The following is a 20,386-nucleotide window of genomic DNA, read 5'->3' as shown; positions in this document are numbered from 1 at the left end:
CTACAGAATACTGTTAAGAGTAAAAACAAACGTAGAAAAATGTACTGACAAAGAGCAAACCTTGTAAGTTCTACCAATTTTTCTGCCACTCCTACAAGTAAGCAACTCCTTTCAAAAAAGAGACATATTTAAATACTGCTGGTCTATGTACTCTCTGTGGAGAGGAAAAATAAATCAAACGCAAACCCCACCAAAAACACTAAGGCACATTTCGCCTAACAGTATTCAAAAGAAATGCACACAGACAGATCAGGAGCATCAGGTCACACCAGTTTACATCCAAGGAAAACCATCTCAAATAGGCTTTGTATGTACTCACACACAGACATCATGTCACCTGCAACCTGGTGTCATTACTAGTACCACACATGCAGATTGCTCTGGGGCTGCAGTCTGGTGGGGACAGTTACTGTCATCTCTTCCATCTTCCACTCTTCCTTATTTTATGTTGCTCATCAGTGTTCACCAATACTCATAGCCACAACCCTGAGAACAAAACCTTCTTTATACGGCGGGGTTCCCCACCCTGTCTGAAGCATCTGAATGGCAAAGCATGCTGTATTTTTAATGTATTTAAATGCATAACTGTGTATAAATTCATCATTTCAAAACCACAGAAGTTTCAACAATCTTGTGCTTGCAAGTCAAATACAGGAAAATGCCCCTTTCCCCTTCCTCCCCCCAGTAATAATATCAAGACTCAGGCATGGCCTACATTAATTTTGTCATGTGATAGAATAACTACCCATTGGAGGAGCTTTACTTCTGGTGCATACCAGTGTTGTGGTTTAACAAAACAAGGATACTGGAAATAAACTGGTTTTGCCTTGATATCTAATTTTATTTTGGGGGGGGAGAGGGTGCTATTTGTTAAAGCTAATTTAACTGCTTCCTCTCCCTCTCCCTTTATACACACTTGTCCATCTCCATACCACATTAGTGTTATAGTCTTATCCAGAGGAGTTTGATAGAGCAGTGCTGACAGACAACACTCGCATGTAACCTTCAGTGGGAAGCTTCTTTTCCCAGCCTAAAATAACTCTGACTTGGCAGAAAAGTCCTTTTGATTAGTACAACCCTGGTTTTGCCAGCACAGTGCTTCATTAGGGTGTGATCTTTTTCACTCTATGTTGTACAGCTATGCCAAGAGACTTATCTGTATGGAAACCAAACCCACATGGGATGGCCAGAAGGTTTTTTAATCTTTCCAAGCCAACTCTTTCTAATCTCAATGAACAGGCCTCTTACAAGCTCCCCTGTTTACACATGTCTGAATTGAATGAGAGTTTTTACATGCCTACAACAGGCAATAAAAGAACCAATACAACTTGAGACATTGGTCTGATAAAGCAAGAAAACCAAAAGTCACTGTTTTAAAATCAAAAATAGCTCTTGAAAAAGTGGATCTCAAAAGTAAACCCACAGAAGAACAAGACACAGAAGGAATTTCCTTCAAAAGAAAGACTATTATTTCCATTCAACAATGGGTTTACCAATCATTGTAAAGAGGAGCTTTTGTTTGACACTTCTGCTTGGGGATAGCCCCTTCTTTCATTTGGATGTCTTCAAACACCCAGTCTAAGCCTATCAAGTCACTTGTTCAGCCAGCTTGAGGCCGGTTTAAGGTTCTTCCACAGATTTACCTCTTGCTTTTGACTTTTCAAGCTTTTCTTGACTAAATACATCCTCATTGTAGAAGGATGCAAGATGGGACACCCCTTTATTTGTGGGAGAGTGATCCGTCTCTGTAGTTTCCATCCTCCTGTGGGTTGTTTCTCTTTTTGAATTCCGTGGGTGTTGGTCTGATCAAAAGACCATCCTTGTTCATTTTGTAGTGTCTGACTGCTCTCTCTTTTCGCAGCGTCTGGACATCTAAGAGCTGACGCAGCTCCTTTGGCAGCTCCATGCAAGTGGGCTGATAAGGAAACAGGAAAAGAAAGAGAAAAAGAAGTAAAATCAGTAGATATGCCTACACATGCTCTACTTCTGTTAGTACCAGATAAGATCTCCCTCTGTAATTAGCCAATGAAACAGAACAATCATCTCTTATTAGATCTGGAATATACCAACTACCTGCTTACACAAACAATACCTCAGGGGGAAAAAGGTCCCCCCCCCAAACTCTTTCTTTTAAAGGCAATCTAAGGGGAAAAAAATTAGACTTGCATTTACTGTTTACTCCTTTATTATGAAGATCTTCAAGATTTAAGTAATAGTTCACATATGGGGGGTTTTAGATGTCTCCTGAGAAACCTTTTGCACAATGAAGTTGTAAACCCCCAAAAGAGGCATAACCAGTCCATGTTTCCTTGTAGGAAAGCTTTCCCAGCTTTTTATTCAAAACTACAGTGTTCTATCCTAAGGGTAAAAGAAAACCTTTTGTGGAAGAAGCCAACATAGTTAACAGATCATTGAAACAGCTGCTTAGGAAGTATGTGAAAGAAAATACGCTCCTTGATTTGGTCCTGAGCAGGGCATGGGATATTGTTCAAGATACTGCATTCAAGGGATCTGCTCCTCAACAAGGACTGCAGTGCTGACCATCTTTGTAGGAACAGCAAAATCCACATTTGTGAACAGCTGTAGAAAGGGGAATTATACAAATAAAGAAGCTTGATAAAAACTAGTAAGAGGCAGCCAAGCAAATTCAATCCTAGCAGGTAGCATGGAGACAACTTCAGGACAACATCCAAGCAGCGCAGGGTAAATGTGACCTAACAGCAAAAAAAACCACAGAAAGAGTGAAAGGAAATGGGCAGGACTACAGATTAGGGGAATAGAGACTATGAAGTAAGCATCCTTCAGGAAAGCAAAGCCTCATCCAAGTGAAGAAAATAGGAAGGATGAAGTTACAGAAGATAACCAAAGGGTGGGCCAGAATAATTTTATTAATATTTAGCACAAATATAACAACTAATAAATTAAGCACAAAATGTCAACCATTGCTGCAGGGTCAAGAAATTATCAAAATACAAAAGCAGCACAATAAAAACCTGAACAACAGAAGATGAAAAAGCTGAATTAGTAACTATCGTATCTTGTCTGAAATCTGCCTTGATACCCAGGGGCTGGAAGATGGTAAATGTTCAAAGAAGGTCCCAGGAAAAAGATACAGGAAGCCGCATACTGCTAAGTCAGAAATCTGTATGAGCATACTGGTAGAAACACGAAGAACAGAATGAGAGGATATACAGATGTAATGCACTGGAAAAGACTTACTAGAGCGTTTGTAAAGGGAAGCCGTGCCTCACAAAAGCTGTGTCTAGAGTGTGCACAGATCCAGACGAAGGCTAAATAATTTAGGCAGGATTACAGAAAACTGGCAGAGCAAGCACTTGAAAACACCCCACCTTCAGTTCTGTTTAACCAGGAGAATGTGCATCCAGCTTCCTAACTGCTACAGTATCCTACAGTGAGAGGTAATCCATGCCCTAAACCATTTAAAGTGAAATTGTATGTCCATAAAGATAAGCATGTGTTGTGTGCAGTCCCACCTCACCTGCCAACTAGGAAAATTCTTGGTTCAGGCACCCGATTATATTTAGACACAAAGAACAAAGTTTATGCCATCACATGTCATGAAGCTGTTAGCTGGTATTATATACTGCACCACACCTCATCTGCTGCAGGTTTACCGTAAGTGCATTGGGAAATCAACCATCAACTGTGCTGCACAGGGGTGTTGCTTTCTCTCTTTTTTGTTTTTCTTCCTTAAAACAGATTTAACTGAGCTCAGACATGCAAAGGATTCCCTTAAAGTTAACTTTCATTGCTTACTCAGTGAAGAAACTGAAGTAACAGACCAGATTTAACTAAACCAAACTCCATATTTGAACAGGTATGGCAAGCAGATTTTCAATGAGATAGATGACACTTTAATTAGTGTGATCTTCTCACAAGATACAGAAACAATGATTAATAGGGAAATGATGCTGAAAATGGCTACTTTTACTATCCACACTACAAGATTTCTAAAACCACTGCAGGAAGTATGATTATCAGATGTAGTATCAAACAGATCTTCAAAATGCCATTTGAAATGCTCAGGATCCGATTAATTCCTTGGCTAATCTTATGGAATAAATGGATTTACAGAAGGTCTGACTTCAGCAACCTGAGTACCACAAAACTTCTACAAATAGCCCAACGCAAACCAGAATTTGTACGCTTTTCACTTTAGCAGACTGTTCTTTTTCCTGTGTCATACCTACTTTTGCATGCGTTCCACATGGGACATGCAGATGTCAAGCTCATTTTTTTTCCATGAACTATGAACAACCTTCTTTTTTTTTTTTTGGCAGCTCTCCTCTAAAAAGAAAAGGTTTTTAGATATGACCTCTTCTCTGCCTTCTATGAAGCAACTATGACCTCTTGTGGTTATCTAAACTAATCTCCTAAATCCTTAGTAATGGGATTTACTGCTCTGAGCCTTTAACTAATTCCCAAAGGATTCAAGTCTATGCTTGAGTGCTTTGTTAAACCAGGGCAAAGAAGAAAACAATTTCTTTCAGTGAAGATAAACCTGCATTCTTTTTTTCCTAATACATATTTTGAGCCATTTACAACTGCAAAAATGAGGCAGTAACAAGATTTGATCAGGTTAGTTCAGTCTCTGTGATGAATGACAGTATATGACCATTCACTTTTCACCCAAATTTAATGCCAGCAGTGTCTTACATAGTTATTGCAAACCCCAAGATTACTTCATTGAGAAGACAGAAAATCCCCACACCAATAGCACTGCTTCTTTCCATCAGTGCAAGAAATCATCTCCTTTATCATCGCCACCTCCTCCCCCGTATTAAAAATTAACAAGCAATTACACAAGAGTCACTCCAAGGTGTCTGGACATGCAGCACTACTGGTTCTGTGTAACCAAAGATGAAAAGTGATTGATTTTCTTTATTTATTTTTTAAGATAACACAGTTGAGAATAAATTATGAAGACAAAATAACTCAGAGATGTTTCTACAGAAATAAAAATCTTTGGCCAACAAGAGATCACATTACTCAGCAGCAGCCAGTATATGCAAAACAGCTCAGCAGTAAAGATAACAGAATAGGAGAAAAACGGAACAAGATTTGGGGACTAAATGTTACTACCAAAACAAAGCAACTCTGGCAGCTCCAGGCACCAATGTTTCACAACTGCCTGTACCTCTTCATGCCCTCACACATACACGGTCCCTGTTGAGCTCAGAGGTTCTTAGCCTGAGATGAGAATGAACAGAGGGCACATGTGCCTGTGCCCATGCCTTAACAGCTGTAGGACACCATCCACAATACCCTGTGCTAATGGACATAAAATGCAGCTAAGTAGATACAGACATCATCACATATGCTGCTGCACACAGGAAATAAGCTATGTGGCATCAAGTAGGGTGCACAGTTGAAGAAAAGGAAGCTGCTGTAGCTAGGTCCTCCAGAGTGCATCCATCGAAGACTTAGATCAACTCACTAACCAGAGAAACAAGCAAAGACTTACCTACCTTTGTGCTCCAAAGGTGATCTCCAGACCAAGAGCGATAAGTATTCAAGTAATCATGTACTACAGCTGTTAGGTCAGACATCAAGTTCTCCATTAGGGATGAGTGAAGCAGCAAAAGGTGCATAGCCTTCAGAGCAAGTGCTTTAAGCAGCGAAGGTGGAAAGGGTCTCAGGAACCATATGTCAGGATTCTCCTGTGCTTCCCAATGCAAATTAAAACAGTTATTTAAGTAGCAAAAAATAGAGCAAAGCTTTTCATCACATTCTTCTGCAGTTTACAACACATCTCCCAGTGCTGATCCCTATTTCAAGTGCTACTGAATGCTTGCAGTTTCCAAGGCCATCTGTGTACAAAGCCTGCATATGTTAGAAAACATGGAGTTTGGGAAGTGGTATTGCTTCTTTAAAAAACCCAACAAACCAAAACCCAACACACACCTATTCCAGCATTTAATGCTAGATTCTCTCTCACCCATCTCTGAAACAAGGCTGGATTCCTAAGAGCTGAGCTGAAAGATCTAAAGGGAAAAAACCTCCCATCAAGGGAGCCAGGGAAGCAGCTGGGGATAGTGTCTTCAGCCATCACAACTGAAACCAGAACAACATGAAAATAAGTCCCAGTTAAGCACTTAAGAGTGATTTACACTGGTGTACTTACTACATACATATTACACGGTCATTTTCCACTTTTAGTCTTCAGATCAATAGAAGGATTTGGTCTGGTAAACTAAGGAAGGCTCAGATCTGCCATACAAAATTCTCTACATTGAGGTTTTGAGAGTCACTATTATAGTTCCAAAACTTACATAAAATTAAAGCTGTGTTCAAATTAGAGGTTTCACTGAGTAGCTGTTACAGCAATAGTGATTAACATTTAATCCAGGCTTTTGAGAAAGGTTTTAAGTCTATGACCAGGCAATGCAAAACCACACAGATTTACTCAGGAAGTTACAAGGCCAGTGAGAAAGGAGAAAAAAAAATGATCTGGTAGGAAAGAAATAGTTTCTATTCAGAAAAGAAATCCTGCATATATAGTGAGGTCTCATCAAGTATCTAGTCCCCATATTTAATAACTTCCTTGGAACTCTGTCTCCTCCCCCTCATCCCAGAAAAGCAATTAAAAACCCAGCAAAAAGAGATGCCACAACTGGCACTGGCATATTTATATATTATTTAACTAATTTGATACCCTTCTCTGATACCCCCTCATGGATGAAGGGAGGGCACTGGATGCAGTTTTTCTGGATTTTAGTAAGGCTTTTAATACTGTCCCTCACAGCATCCTTCTGCACAAGTTGCCCAACTGAGTGTCCTGGTTTCAGCTGGGATAGTTAATTTTCTTCCTAGTAGCCAGTACAGTGCTGTGTTTTGGCTTTAGTCTGAGAACAACGCTGATTACACACCGATGGTTTAGTTGTTACTCAGTAGCACTTACCCCGATCGAGGACTTCTCAGTCGCTCATGCTGTGCCAGTGAGGGGCACAAGAAGCCAGGAGGAAGCAGACAGGACACCTGACCCAAACTAGCCTAAGGGATACTCCATACCACAGAACATCATGCCCAGTATATAAACGGGGGGGGGAATTGGCTGGAAAGGGCTAACACTTGCTCAGGGACAGGCTGGGCATGGGTCAGGAGGTGGTGAACAATTATACTGTTCAACACATTTTTCTTGGGGAGGTGAACTGTGGCCAGTTCAATACATTTACCAATGATCTGGATGCAGGCATTGAGTGCACCATTAGCAAGTCTGGTGACAATACCAAACTGGGAGGTGCTGTTGACTCTCTTGAGGGACAAGAGGCCTTGCGGAGGGGTCTAGATAGATTGGAGCATTGGACTATGATTAATGGGCTAAAAATTTAACAAGTCAAAATGTCAGATTCTGCATTTAGGTCAGATAACACTGGTGTGGAATAAAGGGGGGAAATTAAGAGACCACTGCCCCCCAAAATCCTCCAAGTTCTGTTAAAATATGAAAGAAATTTTAGGGTAAAATGCAGCTGCTACTTCTAGGATGGACTGCAGTTAACATGCACAGAATCTACCCTACAATAGTTCCCCAGGCAACCCTGTGACCTTGGCATATGCCAAGGTAAACTGAATGGAGAGTGGAGCAGAGTGAAGACACCGCAGCCAGGCTCTGTTACACTCCTACAGATAGTGAAGAGACCATGTACTGATAAGGCACCTCACAAACAAGGATTGTCAAGTGAGAGATTTTCACACCAAAATGTGTATGACTAGAGCCACTGGAGCTCCATGGCATCTATTTAGACTCCATAATCACATACAGTTAAAATTCCATAGGTGTTTAGTTAAGAAACTGAAATCTGCATTACTGTGAAAGAGCCTAAGCAGATGACAATGGCCTCTTAACGGGTCAGGAGATGTGAGAAACAACAGTGATTTATGAGAACTGATAGCTGGAGAGGCTTTGGCCTTGTGGGCAGACTAAGAGAAACAAGACTGAAGAACAACAGAACTGAGGAAAATAAAACTGAGAAAAACAAGCTTAATGAACCTCTAATCAAGAAAAGACCATCCTTGAAGTCTGCCACATCCTGACAACACCTGGATAATCGTCAAAATATGTTTTTCACGAGTGAGGAGAAACATGACTAAGTGTCCTTCTGGTGAACTATCCCCATTATAATTTTGTTTCAATACAAAAATCACATCCACAGGTTAAAAGACCCCTGCCCAGGTTGCGACAGCCTCCCCTGACCATACATAGTTATGTACTCCTTATGCAAATTAGTTGACCAATTAAGGATTGTGTAATCCTTATTCAAATTAGTTGTCCAATTGGTAAATGGTGGAAGGGTTACAGGGAGTTACTAATTTGAATTAAATTATATAAATATGCAAAACTGGGGGGAGGTGATTATCTGCTGTATTCAGCACTGGTGCAGCCTCACCTGGAGTTCTGTGTGCAGTTCTGGGTCTCACAATTTAAGAATCATAGAATCCCAATGGTTTTGGGTTGGAAGGGACCTTAAAGCTCATCGGGTTCCAACCCTCTGCCACGGGCAGGGACACCTTCCACCAGACCAGGTTGCTCCAAGCGCCATTCAACTTGGCCTTGAACACTGCCAGGGATGGGGCATCCACAACAAAAGAAGGATGTGAAGGTTCTTGAATGCATCCAGAGGAAAGCAAAAAAGTTCGTGAAAGGGCTGGAAGGAACATACTACAAAGCAGCGGCCTACGGGCTTGTCCAGCTTGGAGAAAAGGAGGCTGAGAGGTGACCTCACTGCTCTCTACAGCTTCCTGAGGAAGGGGAGAGGGAGGTGCTGATCTCTTCTCCATAGTATCCAGGGATAGGACACATGGGAGTTGTTCAAAGCTGCACCAGGGGAGGTTTAGACTGGACATTAGGAAACATTTCTTTACTGAGAGGGTGGTCAAGCACTGCAACAAGCTTCTCAGAGAGGTGGTCAATGCCCCAAGTCTATTAGAGTTCAAAAGGCATTTGGACAATGCCCTTAATAACATGCTTTAACTTGGTCAGCCCTGAATTGGTCAGGGAGTTGGACTGCAAGAATCAGACGATTGTTGTACATCCCTTGCAATTGAAATAGTCTATTCTATTTATCAAGCTTATGTTCCCTAAATCTTAGGAGCTCATGGCCCTAAGTTTTCCTTTGCTTGTCCCCATCCAAAAGATTAACAAAACCAAAGACAATAGAGAATAATGATTTGGCAAATGCTGCTGAACTGCACAGGCAAGAAAAATTTCACCAGTCTCATTTTTTCATTCTAATAGTGCTGGCAATAAAAGCTTTCCCTTTCCTTACTTGACTCATTTTAACCAACTTGTTCTGTTGTTTCAAAATTCATCAAATATATTAAGATATCCGTGACATTTTTTACCCAAGTTATATATATCCTCTATTGTATAACAAGAACCTCTATTTGTGGTTCTTCAATACCTCAATTTCAAATGAGCTATTAGGAAATACCAGCATAAGCACTGATACCAACTAAAGCCTGCATATCTCCCAAGCCAGTGTTAAACAATGTCCTTAACCAAAGCAATCAAACCACTGCATAGTACCATGTGCTTAAAAACACCAAACAAACATTTCAAGATGGGCACAACACAGCTCACAGTTGAGTCTTCAGAAGATGCCTCACTCAGTCACTCACTGAAGCCATCTGCTGCCTGCAGTTCATGATGGAATCCCATTTGGAAGGTATCTTCAAGTGCTGCATCAAACACTCCTGTAACGTGCAGACACGATGTGGAAGAAAGCCACCTGTTTCCATTGAGAACTGCAGAGCATCAGCAACCTGTGATGAGAGGGATCAATACGACATGACTAGTGTCTGTTAACCCAATGCAAAGAATGTGGACGTTTTACAGTGGGAATGCGTATTAGAAGTACTGCAAACAAATTAATCCTCTTTTTGACTGCATACAGGTGCACACCTAGTAAACTGACTCCTTTGGCAGCACCTGCTCAGCCGCTGCAATAGCGATCACAGATTTTTAACTGTCCTTTTCTGGCCTCCTATGGTAAAGATAAATTCCAAGACCCATTCCTAACTTGTCTATAAGATCTTGCCAGGGAGAGGGAATCTCTTCCTGTTCAATACCAAAGGCAAACAAGCTGGTATGATTTATTAATGACTAAAGCTCCCTCTGAGACATCAGCTAAATAGCTAACGGCTGCTTTCTCTGGGACAGAAGCCAGGTATTTGCCAAGCTTACTAGAAGAAAGTGCTAAGCCAATCCATTCACTGAATTTCCAAGGAATAAAAGATTGTATGAAGGTATTATGAAGAAAATGCAAAATGTAAAAGCTTCACAAGTAGAACAATCAATCTTAGACTAAAGAAAGAAATGTGAGACCTCCTATACCCTGTGCTAGGGCAGAGAGTATAGGCCTGCCTATATTTCTGCTAGGCTAACTACATTGCTGCAGTCCAAAGAAGTCTAAAACCACCAGGTGAAAAGGGGCAGGAAACGCACCTGGGGAAAGGATCGGCAACAATTCAAACTGATGAGTTAACTGAAGAGAAGAAAATGGAGAAGGCCCAGGAAAAGCTGGACTTCACTGGATTATAAATCCAATTCACCACATCAAGAGGAAGTCTCCATCACTCATAGCTGAACAGTCTTTTTGTACTTCTGACCACTAATACTTTCTCTGGCTTTTCACTCTCAGTGGCCAAACACAGATGAAGAGAAACCTCAAGAAAGACCTTCTCAAGGCAAGAAGTTACTTTTACTCAAAGTCAAACTAAAGATGATGTTCAAATCTATGGAAAGTTATTGCATTCTTCTAGATGGTTACAGAAAGCATTTCTAATAAAAAAATGTCAACGCTTTTCAGACAAGGAGAGAAAAGACTTAAATATTTAAACAAAAGTGAAAGCATCTTTGTGATCAATATTCATAAAAATACTCATCTGAATGAACAAGGTTATAGAATAAACTTGCCCACAATGAAAACAAAGTTTTAGCTTTCACTGTGAAGTTTTGTCCAAAGTCACTGCATGCTCATGGTTCAGATTCAAGGGCAGAAAAATTACAGCATACTAAAAAGTAGTGTATGTGGAACCAGACAGCAACAGTGACTTCTTCACTTGCATGTTTTGTGATTCAACCTTGCATGGACCTCTGTGTCATGAGAAGTCTACAGCTGCCAAATTTTCTTTACTCTTTCAGCATACACCTCTAGGAAGAATTGTATTATTTCTCTTGGTAGTACACAGATATGCAATCATCAGCATTTTAAAATAGGCAGTGATTTCAGAGTGTGAGAATGCTCTAGCCTCATGATGCAGCGTAGAAGTGTCCCAGAACGCCATGTTAGGGATGCAAGCACTGACAACAGCCAGTTGCCTGGTCACTACACAGCTCTTTAGGCTGCTATAACCCAACAAGGTTCATGCCCCTTCTCCCTTCCAGGCAGTCAAATGTGAAATGGCAGTACCAGACTTCCACAAACACTACAATTCAAAGTCAGTTCAACAGGTGATGCTTAAGTACTATAAGAACATCAAAGGGGCAGACAGTGAAAATCAGAAGCTTTTCACTGTCATCTTCTACATGTCAGTTATATTAGGTTACTTATTGAAAGAAATAAACAGTTGCAGCAACTGGCCAAAACCAGGGATAAATAACGCTTTTCAAATGATGCAGGTGGGATCCCATCTAAACTACAGTTCTTCATTCCATTGCTGTGTTTTTTAGGCAGAGTCTTACTTGTGCACACAGCCTGTTCCAATTTTAACAACACTAGGAAGTTGTCTTTAAGAAGAACTTAAAAAAAAAAACCATCTGTGAGAGTTTGCTCAGAGGTATCTTCCAGTTACTTGGTGCAGCAGTAGAAGACAAGACAGCTTAATTCCACAGTATCAGGTACACTGCAGGGGAGCTAAAACCAGATTGCTTCACTAGCTTACTAACATCAGAAGGATTCAGGCCAATGAATCAGTGTAATTGAATCTAAGTCTAGAGATCTGTCAGTGCAAGGAAATCACGCATGTCAGCTTATACAAGACAGCAGAACAATGAGTGCAATTCCGTGTACTTTGGACATGAGGTTGGATAGCTCTGATTAGTTATCTCCACAGTTCCAGTTACATTCTAGCCAGTCCAATTGAGAGCATTGGTGGGAATTTTCACCCCTACACTTTTCATGCAGTCAGGACTTAACAATATTGACTGATATTTCATCTCTAATGAAATAACGTAATTTTGGGGGGCAAAAAGCCTAACTGAGATCAGCAAAGGACTGAAAGAAACCTCTGCTCTATAAAGCTTACTACATAGCCCAGATTAGGGCTTTAAAGTGCTACTATATGCAGTCATATCTATGACATGAAGTCAGTATATATGCAAGGACAAGTCATACATAAATGTGTGCAACATATCCATATCCAATATGAAAGATCATAGCCACGATGTTGGTTTTTTCCTCTAATTCTCCTGTTAGTCACAGATTAACTACCACAACTGCCAGTGCCTGCATCAGCAAAAATAGACTTTTGTGGTAACCTAGGGCCTGTTCTCTCACTTTAACCACTGCTTTTATTAGCAGGTGCTTCCAAGTGTTGGATACCTGTAGCCTGAATCTGCTTCCACACTTCTGAAAGGGGTAGAAAGAGTAACAAAGAATGTAAAGCAAAAGCTGACCTGGCTTCTATTTAAGTCACAGTAGCCTCAAGTTGTGCCAAATCTAAGCAAGACCAGCTAATACATCTTAACACCCCCCTCATCAAACTTGCTACTAACATTATTAACTATCTTTTAAAATAGGCCTACAAAAGACAAACACCATCACCCTTGCCTGCTGGTTCTTTTTAGCTAGAACCGCTACAGTTACATGGTCCCACAACTGTCACATTCTAGTAATGTTAAACCTTCTCTGAGAGAATGCCCTAAACAAGGCTGAAGTTTCTCCTGTTGCAACTTTTGTTCCCAACCAGAATATTCTGCGGGTACCTGTGTATCAAAGACGTTGAAGAGGAGAACACCATACTGGTGGAAAAGGCAGTCTGAGATCCAGCGGCAATCATGCATGACCTGAAGCAAGAATGAGCTGTCAGACAAACCTGTGTCCAACTGCAGCTTTTTTGGTGCAGCTAGATCATTAGATGTATATGACCTCTGCCACCACAAACATCCTCACTCACTCCTTACCTTCAAGATTTTTTTATCTTCCAGCAACATTTGTAATCCATTTTTGAAAGCCTGTGGTCCCAGAAGGAAGATATCAAATAGAAAAATGCGGCTCTTTGATGCTATCTACAACAAATTCAGTTGCAGAGAAAATGAGTGAAGGACAGAACAACAAAGGGTGTGAAAATAGAAGAGAATGTACTGTTACCTACAAGCCATAAACTCCTACATAAAGGTTGTTGGGGAGATCAGGTTTAGTTTCCTTAATGCTAATTCATAGACAAGTCTTGCTTTTTCCAGAGATGCTCAGAGACTCACAATAGAAAGAATGGCCCTGTAGTCTATTACACAAGTTAAATACAGTATTTTGAGACATATCAAGAGCAAACACTATGCACAGTACTTAAAATAAATTCCCACACCTATTATGGTGACATTCTTAAAGAAACCACTTCCAACAAAATTCTTGTGCCCATGACATTCCTTTCATTGTCAAAGACCACTACCAAGGAAATAAAGGACGTCATTTTCCATCCTAGCATTTGAAACAGGATCTAAAATTTAGGTTTTGCCTATGTTCAGATTCATAATAGTTTAACAAAGGCTGTCATTTGAAAGTGATTTAGCCATACCAAAGCAATCATTTTGTGGACACTTCTGCATAAACAAGTTAAGTTTGAAGGATGAACTCCTGGACAAGTGTTTTGTTTGAACAAACACTCACTTTAAAACCTATTTAAATATAAACTAAGACAATTTTAAGCTAACATATTAAGCTACTCTCCCTTCAGTCCCTTTCTTCTCAGATATTGATAATATTGCAGCTAATTAAGATACATGCATCTTTAGATGGACTTTACTCCTTCAATTATACTGGTGTTGTGATTAGGCCTTGCAGTTTTTCAATAGCTGTACTAGTGTAATACCTCTACCTGTGTACACGTTTGTAAAGACGGCAAACCAAATATGCTACCCTCCTATATACAAATGTATGTAGTACATACAAGTTTAGTAATTTGCTTATGGCCTTATAATGGCCTAATTCTTTCCATAACAGGTATTTTACTAAATGCCTGATCTGTCTTGAAGAACATCATTCTAAAAGCATTCACATGAGTAAGTCTTAAGCACAGGCTAATCCCCAAATCTTTCTCAGTTATGCCTTTGTTTAGTGGCACATATTGGGAAATACCTGCCTCTTACCTCAAGCCATGAGAGTTTTCCGTAACGACACAAATTAACACCTTCTCCTGCTATACTGACCACACACTGCTGTTTTAGGTGCAGCACCTAATGGAAAAAAAACAGGGGTAAAGTAAGTAGTGAGAGAGAATGACAGAGAGAGGGACAAATTGTAAACCTGGTACTTTCACAGACATAAAAGGTTTTCAGACAATTAAGATCAAGCAATCTGTAGTGCACGTGTAACACACAAGTAGAAAGCATAAACAGAAGTGGAAAAAGAAGCTGATTTTTAAGTGACAGTTAATTTCCTCTGTAAGAAGAGAAATCTCTTCCTGTGGCTAAGAGCTTTTTCCTCTATATGCGCAATAGATTTACCATACAAAGAGCCCAAATCCCAACTGATGTTACTGCAAGACAAAATGGCAGGGAGGATCTGTAGTATTGCTGGTACACTTCAGGATCTAAAAAATGTTATTAAATGGAACAAAAATATTTGTCATTGGCAATGAATTTGGAAACAAAGCCTTTCTACCACGTCCACTCACGGGATACATGATTTAAGAGAAAAGTTCAGGCATGTCTGAAGTTCCAAACACCTACAAAAACAACGCAATCAATTCCCTCTCCAAATGCCAACAAATCCTTGCGTTGTTCCCTTCCTAAACAAAATAATTACATAGTAATACTGACCCTTCACCTCAGTTACTGGTGATACAGTCTAAAAAATGGCAACCAACACGGACTGATGCAGATTCATATTCACCCACTGCAAACTCACATGCACTGCCATCTTTTCCTGCATCTACACACACTTCAAACATATTTTGATGCCACCAGAGATACCATTTCTACTTGACTTAAAGAAGTGTCGTGGTTTAAGCCCAAGCTGTAAATCAGAACCACGCAGTCTACTGCCCCCCCCCACCTTTCTTCCCTCCGCTTCTGGAGGGACGGGGAGGAGAATCAAAAGAATGCAGCTCCCACGGGTTGAGATAAGAACAGTTTAATAACTAAGGTATAACACAAATCACCACTGCCGCCACCAACAATAACAACGACAAGAGAAATAACAAGGGAAGAGAATACGATACCGCCCGCCGGAAAAGACAGCCCGACCGACCAGGGGACGTGCCCTTCCGGGTAGCTCCCAGTTACATCCCCTGGCATGATGTGCTGTGGTATGGAACACCTCCTTGGCCAGTCTGGGTCAGGTGTCCTGTCCCCGCTTCCTCCCGGCCCCTCCTCCTCCCTGGCAGAGCATGAGACTCACAAAGTCCTTGGTCAGTCTAAACATCAGTGTTATCAGTTTTTTGTTCCCAAGCCAAAAGTCAAAAACACAGCGCTGCAACAGCTACTAAGAAGGAAAAAAAAAACAAACTGACTGCCACTGCTGAACCCAGGACAAGAAGACAGTTACTATCTATTGCTCAAATTTCACTACAATCTGCAAAAGTGATTTCCAGCATAAGAGGTCCTGGAAGTAGTGCTTACAATCCTGTCACCTAATGGAACTGAACAGGCTTAAAAGTCATATATGCTGCATAACAGCTTTTATCAATACTTACTGCTGGGCCAAATTTCTCGTGGAAAGAATCAATAACTGTGTACTCCACATTCTCTTCTTCCTTCTCCTCTAAAAGGAAGAAAAAAGAAATCATTAGATGCTTCCTGTACTCGAGGGAACTTTGCACAGGATATGTACTTCAGGTGTATAATCACTCTCCTTGTTTAGCTGTTTGGTTATTTTCCCCCTCTACCTCCTGAACGCACCCAAAGAGGTTACTGAACCATCCGATTCAGGTATGTACAGTCTAGAGCATGACTCAAAATTCTGCTTTTTGACACAAAGACTGGCTGTTTAGAAGTGAGTTGCAGCATTACTTCTTGTTTTTATGCTGCATAAAGGAAACAAAACAGTTTCAATTTAAAAAATTACACCTGGGGTTTTTGGGGGGGGTTGTATTTTTTTTTTTTTTAAGAAGGACCTAATTCCCAGGGTTGTCCAGGGAAGGAAAAAAATTGGAACAAAGACAAAACCAACAGACAGTGCCACATAGAACACAGGTAGCTAAGTGGGCAAGGAGTTAAAGAGAATTTAATCCAGATTTTAGTATTTTAAACACCTGCTTTACAATGTCTAATGAACAGGCAAAGAAGGATTCTCTTAAGAGATTCTCCCTTCTCCTTAGGTAAGTTGGAAACGTTAATAATAAACTCTAAAATAATAGTCAATTTAATGATGATAAGAACAAATGTTTAAAAGCTCCCCCAGATCACATCGACCCTTGCTTATTTTCTCCCCCACTACTCAGGTAAATGCAGCTAACCTTCCTTCAACCTATGTGGGTCTTGCACTCTTACCACAGCTACGAGAACAGAAGGAGCTGATCACATTTTGCATCTGTACATGTATATTCATATACAGCAGGAAGCACACAACAAAATCAATGCAATCACATGACAGCCAGCACAAAACCAAAGAGCAGTAGTCTTAGTGAGCACTGAGTTATCTATCATGCCACATACATTTCAGAAACAAGTATAAGATTAAAATAATCACGAGAGGAATGCTTACTGGCTAAAAAGCACTTTGATTTCCCCAAAAGTTGTGCTGCTCAGCCACTTTTACAGTTGATGACAACTACAGGATAAACATTCTAGGAAGCAGATGAGTTTCCTTCTGATATCATGAACGTTTCTGCAGGCAAAGAGCATGTTTGCCAATAACAAGCTCTGTACCTATCTTTCTGTGACCACTGTTCTTTCACAACACATCCTGTTCTGGTACAGGCAAACCAAGAGATGACAGCCTCTGGGAAAGATGTTGTCTGACACAGACTAACTGCATTGCTTGACTAATATCCACATTACCTGAAAGGGAGCATTTTAAGCTGTTCGAGGCTCTGAGCTGGCTCTCTAAGGAAACAGGAGAACTACATGATCCACAGCCTGCTGGTCCTGTGTCTGCTTGTTTGTTCCCTTCAACAGCTGAAGTGCACCTGCATGAACAAGGCAATCACACATAGAACAGATGTCAAAACACTACACATTCCATCAGCATGGACATTTTAATAAAGAAAAATATTTCTTCCACTGCCATCCACTTGCACAAAAAGGGCCTTTATTTCATATAAAATTTCATATTTATTCTGAAAGTAAAAGGTGAAAGCAGAACCTGAATAGATGTTTACTGTCAAGGTCAGCAATGGTTTCAAGGGAAGAGAGTTCAAAGAATGAAGTACTTGAACTGATTACAAGAACCACACAATTTAAATATTTGAGTCTGTCACACTGAATCAGTAATATTTGATCCATTATTTAGTTACTGTAATTGGAGGGTTATTTTACAAGTTCACCAATACATAAAGCATTTATACCTGAAATTTTATTGTAATCAAATGGAAGTTATTAAATTATACAATTTTCATTATATTGATATAAAACCATCCCATTATGATTACAGAGCTCAAATTATGTACATATCTATCTCAGTAGAATAAAAAATTAAAGAAGCCTTTCAGATAAGCCCTCAGGTGTAGCTGAAGAATCTTGTACCTAAAAATGTGTATTTAAAGGATTATCACTGAAATCTCATACTGAGAGGACCATATTCAAGTATGTGTGAACATAAGCTTACTTAACAGGGAGAAAGAAGACAGCAGCAAACAAGAAGATTGCTGCTAATCGGAATTCTTTGTGCCTTTTAACTATATTTTAAGGACTATTCAGTAGACACTACTTCATTCCTACTTCTTTTAATAGAAAGGATAAACTATTCAAATGTGCTCTTGTGAGAAGACACAAACCAAAGCCATCTAGGAGCATGGGTCAGGAGGAGTTTGAACTATATTTTTACCAGCTTCCCAAAGTCACATTTATATATGATTTGAGAGCATCCATGTAAATCTAACCTTCCCTGTGTAATTGTCCTGGAACTGTTCCACCACAGAAGAATTGATTATGGGAAATCCTCCCTGAAACCACAAGCTGACAAGGAAACAAACTAAGCAAATTCTTCTACACTGGAGGTCTTCCACTAACCACCTCTGTAAAGCAGAGAAATACAAACTTAGCACAGGTCAGTCTGAACATCAGTATTATGCTAAATGTAAGTGATGGCTCCCTTAGCAAGTGCATCCCACCCCTTCTCCTACTATGAAAGGAAGGAAACTCTTCAACATACTCAGAGAGCACTGTTGTTCCCTTCCCTGAATCTGGTTCATCCAGCAATTCCACTGCAATAAAGAAAAACAATTTATACTCTAGTGCTGACAAGCACTTGTTATCTCCCTCCCGAAAAAAAAGAGAACCATAACTGATAACTACCACAGGACATGGCCATACATGCAAAATCGCTCTGATGTACAAATCTATATAAAATAACTTCCATGGGTAGCCTAGGCAAGGTACATTTCAGAACACTACCAGTTAAAACCAAGACTAATGGTTTAGCATCTCACCAAAACAAAGTCAGTATCAAACAAGAAGTAATTACTTCAAAGACTACAAGGAAATTACTTTGAAGGTACAAGGAAAAAGGCAAAATGGAATCAGTTAATAACTTGGTAAGTCCAGTAACTGCCTTCTAGATATTTTCCCCTCAGAACTTTGCTCCTTATCCCCAGATAAAGGCAGATGTCAACAGAAACGCACAGGACTTTCATACACTGGAACATTTTTCTTAAATAATTCCATATTCTTATCACTAGTGAATCACAGAAAGAGGTTCAGATAAATAGACCATTGAATAGGGATGCTTTTGCCTGTATAAGTAAAAGCAAAACCAAGTGAACTACAACTTTAAGCAATTTCACTTGCCAGCAGCCCACTAATGAAAGTCTTGCACGTATAAGAACATATACAATGAACGTAACTTGCCTTCAGGACGTAAACATTGGATGTGCTTATCTCAACTGATTACCTTCACAGAGGTTACTTTCCTTACGTGGTCTTATTGAATTTTATTATTTAACTAATAAGCTTTAATGCAGTACAGTCACTAGACCTTCACAGAGTGGGGAATGACTATCATAACTGGGGGGACAAAGGTTGTGTAATTTATATAACACCCAAATTCCTACTGATTTTAGAAGAAAGATGTGCAACTGAAGAATTCAGTGACCAAACTGGATTTAAAATATTGAACTAACAGCATGTACAATCCCTGTGCCCCAAAACACAGTTAAGAGAAGCCTCACCATTTACTATTTCAGGGCCAAAAAATATCTTTATTCCTGGACTGCTTCTGCCAGTTTCCAAGTTCTTAACTGAAATGAAAAAAAAATAGACATACATCAAGTTCCACTGGTTGGGGTGGCAGCTTATCATTTGCAGAGCAAAGCAAGAATATAGGATCGGGTAGTACTATTAACTAGGGAAAACAAACAAGCAGATCAATAAATGAGCTGTTTTCAGCGTCAGCTCTCACACTCTACAGGTGGTTTCTGTAGGAACACCGTGCACCAAGCAGGACACAACTCGGGGCTGCTACACCCGTACAGCCTCGTACCTGAGCGCACAGGCAGCTGCTACCAATTCCTACGTTACGCTTCGTTTATCCCAACGCCGAGGCTTCCCGTGCCACAGTAGCGCCCTCCCCTCCGCTGCCAGGCTCAAAACGCGGGGCCTGCCCGCGTTCCCTTCACCCCCCTCCTGTCCTCACTCAGGCGGCGCAAGGCACCCTGAGGGCGGGCGAAGCACGGCCCTGCCCATCGCCGCGGCCGGCCCCAACCTGTCCGCAAGAGAAGGCTCCGGTCGGGGTTCACATGCTGCAGCACCCCCTGGAAAACGCCACATTTTAAGGTGACTTTAACGGCTCTGCCCAGCAGAGCAGCGAAGCGCTCGCTGCTGTCGGCCATGGCACAACCCGGACCAGCACACCCAAAGCTCCGCCAGCAAAACACCACCACCACTGAGCCGCGCCCTGCCCCAGGCACCACTCCGGGACCACGCCCCGGGGCGGGACCGTCGTCGTCCACAGCCAATCACAGAGGGGAAGCGTGCGTTGGCAGCGCGTGCTGTGCGCGTGCGTATGCCCGTCGCCGGCCGGCTGAGGGGCGGGGTGAGGCGGGCAGCGAG

General features: G+C 40.9%; 1 protein-coding gene across 1 annotated transcript; it reads right to left on the bottom strand.

Annotated features, from left to right (window-relative positions):
• EXD1 (exonuclease 3'-5' domain containing 1) lies at positions 1–20,198 on the bottom strand. The gene is given in 13 exon segments (XM_080617229.1): positions 1–1,658; positions 1,660–1,740; positions 1,742–1,915; positions 5,490–5,681; positions 9,640–9,783; positions 12,947–13,027; positions 13,145–13,249; positions 14,327–14,413; positions 15,874–15,941; positions 17,180–17,307; positions 18,492–18,543; positions 19,507–19,575; positions 20,040–20,198. Coding segments are annotated over 13 exon segments (1,374 nt in total). The 5' UTR covers positions 20,167–20,198; the 3' UTR covers positions 1–1,592.
• Between the last annotated feature and the right edge of the window lie 188 nt (positions 20,199–20,386).

Source organism: Psittacula echo, assembly GCF_963264785.1.
Source record: "Psittacula echo genome assembly, chromosome: 5".
Taxonomy (NCBI): Eukaryota; Metazoa; Chordata; class Aves; order Psittaciformes; family Psittacidae; genus Psittacula; species Psittacula echo.
The sequence above is the reverse complement of the archived record's forward strand: the minus strand, read 5'-3'. Positions and strand labels throughout refer to the sequence as shown.